Here is a 6,000-nt window from a genome sequence, read left to right on the forward strand (position 1 = left end):
ACCACCTAACCCATCTGTTCTGTAAATATATTTTTTTCCAAATGTGGTGTTTCCTCAAAAATAAAGTGGAATCAGACCTAAGTCATTCCTTTTGTTGTTGTTGTTAAAACATTAAGAAAACTGCAAATACATACATTCCAACTCTTAAGTCTGTCTTGGTAGTCTTTTTTCAAAGTTAAAAGTAGACTAGGGTAGCACTCTGCAAGACTATCTGCAAGTAATAACTGAGTCGATTCATATGCCTAGAGAATTAAGCATTTTATGTGACAGATGACATTAATACTGGACGCCAGCTTAGTCCTATGTTCCTTTACCAATGCAGCAAAACTCTAGATGTTTTTTGTGAATGAATCTGAATATGTATCCTGTATATAATCCATTCAAACCTTCCAAAGACTAAAATCTACTAAACATGCAAACAATTCAAAAACTTAAAGAAAAAATAGGCTAATGGTTATTGGTCCAAATAATTATACTTATATTTGCTTATTAAATTTGTTTATTCATCCCCCAGGAAACAAACAGCTACAAACTATAAATAAAAGTCTTAATATTTTAGAATTTGAAAAATGCAGCTTTAGACCAGGAGTAGCCAAAATATTAATTCACTTGATAAACTAAGTGAAACATTAGAAAACAACAACTAGGACACAGCTTTACACTTCTGGTTTTATTCAATATTTACTGCTGATTATAACCTATCCATTAATCTAAAAATAGTTTAAGCATCTGTTTAACTAAAATCTATTTTAAAATCAATTCTTACACCATTACCAACTGTTCAGTAAAAACAAAAAGACTCAAATTCACAACTAGGTCTTGTCTAAAGAGGAATAAAGATTTAGAGACAATGGCAGAAAAGCTTAAAACTATGAACTGTTTTTTGCAATCATCCACTGAATAGGTACAAACATCTGAACAGATTTTGCCATTCTGCAAGGTCTACCTAGGATATAAATTTCTGTATTCCTAATGCTGAGGAAATGCAATCTCTTCTAACACAATCTCCTTCTGTTGTACTTCTCCGGAAAACCAATATTTCTGTAAACACAGATCAATCTCTCTTAGGAATAATTACTGCCAAATAGAGTATTCTATGTAGTCAGTTTCCTCAAGAAATATTAACAATAAGATCAAATCAAATTTGCCTGCCCCAAACTATTATACTAAGTATCTTAAAATAGGAGGGGGAAAAGTAGGAAAGGCTATTACAGAAAGCTTTTGTTAACAACAGATAAGAATAATTGGATCCAAAGAACACACTGTTGTTATAACATATATTCTTGGCCTTTCCCTCCCTCTTCTAACCTCCACACACATCCACTTGGGTTTAAAATTGGCACTATTTCCCTTTAAGCCCTACTAGATATTAATGGCTACTCAACAAAATAAATCACGTTTCAACATTGAGTGTTTCATCTTTCTTTCCTCATTAGTAAGTATATAACAGAACACATATTTTTCATATTTTCTAAATCTTCCTAAACTTATTTTTCACCCAAAGCAAAACAATTATTTATGGCCCTAAATTCCCCTCTTTGTTAAGAATTATTGGCAATTAATTTGTGCTCCTTCAAGTCATGCAATTTTTCTGAAGTAAGGATCATTCTTTTTATACTTTAGGCCTTCCTAATTCTAGAATAGGCTATGAATTGTTTGAAAAATGAAATCTTATTCCTAAAACACAAAAGTGTAGAAACAGAATTTTAGGGACTTAAAGGTTCATGGGAATTGACTTGGCCAAATACATTTCTTTGGCCAAATATATATAACAAAACTTGAGAAACCATTCACTCTTATGCCCCAAAGTATTTTACTTTGTATTAATTATTAACAATAATTATAAGCACCTATATTCCCAAAAGATACAATTCTTTAAAATTTTGTAACATATAGCCTGAATGCAAAATGTATCCATTTATTTAGTAAACACCTTTAATTATCAAAACAGTGTTTCTAGGTTTTTAAGGTGCAATGGTGAATAACTAAGGCAGCCTTTCAACTCAAAACCCAGTGGAGAAACTCTAACCAATAGCCTATTAAATTCTGTAGAGGTGATGCACAAGGTAAAATGGAGTGAAGAATGAGATCAGAAGTTGAATCAAGCAGTAAAAAAAAGTGTACACTATAAAAATATAGCCATAATTCCACACGGGAACCAGATGTGCTTTTGTTAGGGGGAAAACCTAACAAAACCTATATGCAGGTGATTTTGTCACCATTAAACTGACAAAAACAGTACGAAGCTCCAGAAGAATACGCACCAAAACTGCAAGGTAATTTAAATAGCCCTCTAAATGTAAAATAGAACTTCCTTACAAGAGTTAAAAAAAAAAAAAAAAAAAAAATCACAATAAACCTTAGCTGTGATTTTACTTGTCTACAATCATTTCCCTCTTTCATACAGCACAAATCTAGAGATTCAGTACGAAGAAAGGACCATCTATATTTTTGAAAAACAAATTTAAGATATTATCAGGTTTACTGAACAAAACTTTTTTTTGAGTTTCAATGCTAACCAGCTAAAATAAATCTGTAATTCATACCTCACAGGATTCTTTCTCTATCCCACCCTTACCATCTTTCCAAAGCAAATCCATGATTCAGAGTGGTTTTGATGTTTTTCTTATTATTCTTCAGTTTTGTTTAGTCTTTTTTTTCCTTGTCCATCATCTCATTTTTCCTCTAAATTTTCATTAACTGTTGCCTTACACATCAAGCGAACTGATTCCTATTTTTGATCATGTCACTTTTTAAGGTATCATTTAATTACCATTTCAGTTAAAGTTGAATAATACAGTATCTGAGATTTGCTTCAAAGTAATAGAGGTGGGGAGAGTAAGTGAAAGTATGGAGAAAACATGTTTCGCTGTGAGTTGAAGCTCTATGATAGAAACATCATACGTTATACTATTCTTTTTTTCTTGCATGTTTGAAATGTATCTTTAAAGAGTTTAAAAGATTATATGACGATAACTATCTGTTGATCATCAGATGTCAAAACATGTCTTACTGACTGATGGAAAAAATATATAGCATATAGGAGGCACCATAAAGGCTAGGACAAGTTAAGCATTTAAAAAACAAAAAAAGAAAAGAAAAAGAAAAGCTTATAGCTGATTTTAACATAGTAAATACAGAGAAACCCCATGAATCCACAGCTATCCTCAATCCTTTAAAAGGAGGGGAAAAGAAAAAAGAAATTTCACCTTTGAGGAAAAAATATGAGCCAGTAAGTAGAGACAGAATAGGATTTTTTTAAAAACCACCATTTGCCACTTTCAAGGAAACAACTGATTTATTTAAAGATTATCAATTGATGATAAATAACTAGATAAAAGGTTATTGAGGAACACAGTTATCAACCCACAGATTACTAACTGCAAAGGGGAAAATAATCCTTTACAATGAAGAGATCCAGCAGTCATTACCCTAACCCTGACCAAGTGAGCAAAAAACCTTTACTAACACTGGAACAACCTAGCATGAAGTGAGTGCCTTTTGATGTGATGTTATAAAGTATTCTACACAAAAATATTTAACCTGAATACTATCAAAGCTCTGAGTTTAGACATAACCATAATTTTCAGGAAATACAGAAGATGAGGGGACAAGTTAAATGACACCACACAAACACAAATCAAATAAGCCCAGACATAAAATGAGAAGTTCTACAAGAGAACTTTTCTGGATTCTTCAAATAGACAATAAATATCCTAGGGGAGAAAAAACAGAGGAACGATTCAAGAGACATAACCAAATGATGCAAATAACCTAGATTAGATTCTGATTTTTTAAATTTAATTTAATTTTTTTACATAGCAGGTTCTTATTAGTTATCCATTTTATACATATTGGTGTAGATTCTGATTTTTAAAATAATAAAACCCTATGAATCACATTCTTAGGACTTACTTTTAGTAATGATACGGTACTGCTATTAATTTTCTTAGGTGGGAAATGGTATAATGGTTCTATAACAGCATTAATGCCTTATACTGTATAAGAGAATGCTGAAATAAGGGGGGCTGAATATGTCACTTACTTTCAAATAAATATATACAAGGAGATAAAGCAAATATGGCAAAACACTCCACAAGTGTCGATTCTAGGCGAAGAACTGTACTGCAGTTGTTCACTGCACTTTTCCTTGTCCTAAACTTTACACGTAACACTTTTGGGTGAAATTTTTTTCTTTGAATTTTTACCACCTTCTCTCCCACTTAAAACACCACAGTTCTGAAATGAAAGGTCATGGCAACATTTCAGTGTGTTTACAATTTTAGATAAATTTAAAAATTAACAATGAATTCGGGAAGCTTTCAATGAACACCTCAGTACATCACTCCTCCTCTACTTTCAGGTGACAAAACATGAGCCAAGAAAAAGGGTAGGTATACAAAAACAGACTTGACATAACGATTTTAAGACTTGGCATTCTTGGGCATTCTAACAGCATGTAAAATGTAAATACTGTGAAAATTTCAGGACTGAAATCAGTCGACAAGCAAACACAAAATTCAGTTTAGCCAAACTTTCCCGACATAATAAAATTTACAGTCACTCTATTCAATAGGAACACGCCAATTCTGCCTCATCTCTGTCAACCTCCAAGAATAGCCCCCACGTTAAAAGATGGGGACTTCAAAAACGAAAACCTAAGTGTATTTCGTTGCTATGGCAATGGGAAATTTCAGGAAATTGAGACTGCAGTCTAGCTAGCCTCCATTTTAAAAACTATTTACCTAAACATACCGGACTTGAATCGAAAAATAAATTGACAGCTTCCATAAAACACCAGTTTCCTCTTTCAAACTCAAAGGTAAATACTATCCTACAAAATTCTGAATAAAGAGCAAAAGAAACAAATCATTTAATTAAGAATCTGAATTTTAAAATACTTAGATATCACATATCCAGTACTAAAAAACAGATGCTTTTACTTACAGTGGCCCAAACATACTTCTCATTTCCGATTTATCAAATTCTACAATTACTTGTTTCGTTGGAAAAATGAAAATGAAATGCTGATAGAAGAAAGGGAAAGAGCAGGAGAAAGCCACAAAATTCCCAAATCTTAGCATAACGATGCTCTTACTCCTAAACTGCTTCCTTCTTCATTCGCTCATGCAAGAGTCTATTTCTCCAGATTAGTTTCACCTTAAATTACTTCTCAAACCTTTTTCTGGGTACAGTATATATCGGAAAGGCGGTGGAGGGAACACTGTCAAGTTTTTCGAAAACAGCGGGTACACGTTAAAATAATCAATTCCTAACCCCTTAACACCAAAATGGTATTAAAGGAAAGACTCTCACCGGAGAAGTCCCATGAACCTAAATAGGACGAAGTAGCTTCCTGGCTATTGTCTAAATCAAATATTTGTTCATCTTAACGCCTAAGACAGAGAAGCCAAAAAAGTTTTAAATCTCAGATCTTTCTCCCCATTCCCACCGTACTTCTGAACCCCATCTTTCGGGTTCATTAGACCCTTGATTCCTCCTCAGCGAACATGGCTGGAGAACTCGGACGAACAGAGACGGAGAGAGAAGAGGTCGCCACGAGGCCCCACCACTCTCCTTCCTCACCTGCTCCGTGGCTCCGTCTCCTGACATGGCCTCAGACGACTAGAACGTGCGAACTGGCCCGCGATGCCAAGCTACAAAAGAAAAATTAAACTAAAAACCACCCCCAAACAACTAAAATTGCCCCCTGCCCTGCGGAGCCAGACCGCCAACAAGAACCGCCACCGCCCACTCAGATATGAATTAAAATGGCTGCGCCCGGGCCGGCCAAGGAGGGGTGTGTGGCTTCTGCATTAACTTCCGGGGCAGAGGGCGGAGTTAAGAGAGCAAAATCATCGATTACTCAACCGCGCAGAAGCAGAAAGATCCCAGGGGGCGGGCCCAATGCAAGCGCGGGACGTCACGGCCTTGGAGTAGAGAGGCTGTTGCTGAGCGAGCTGCAACCGGCCGGGAGGCGGGAAACTGTTTTCCATGGAG

General features: G+C 34.9%; 1 protein-coding gene across 1 annotated transcript in view; it reads right to left on the reverse strand.

Moving 5' to 3' along the window:
* The window catches only part of CSTF3 (cleavage stimulation factor subunit 3), a 69,988-nt gene extending 64,210 nt beyond the window's left edge, over positions 1-5,778 (reverse strand). Inside the window, exon 1 of the mRNA XM_024752564.1 lies at positions 5,587-5,778. Within this exon, the coding sequence (XP_024608332.1) occupies positions 5,587-5,613 (27 nt within the window). The 5' untranslated portion in view covers positions 5,614-5,778. The remainder of the gene's footprint in view (positions 1-5,586) is intronic.
* Between the last annotated feature and the right edge of the window lie 222 nt (positions 5,779-6,000).

This window comes from Neophocaena asiaeorientalis, unplaced genomic scaffold (genome assembly GCF_003031525.2).
Source record: "Neophocaena asiaeorientalis asiaeorientalis breed wild unplaced genomic scaffold, Neophocaena_asiaeorientalis_V1.1 scaffold196, whole genome shotgun sequence".
NCBI classification, from domain to species: Eukaryota; Metazoa; Chordata; class Mammalia; order Artiodactyla; family Phocoenidae; genus Neophocaena; species Neophocaena asiaeorientalis.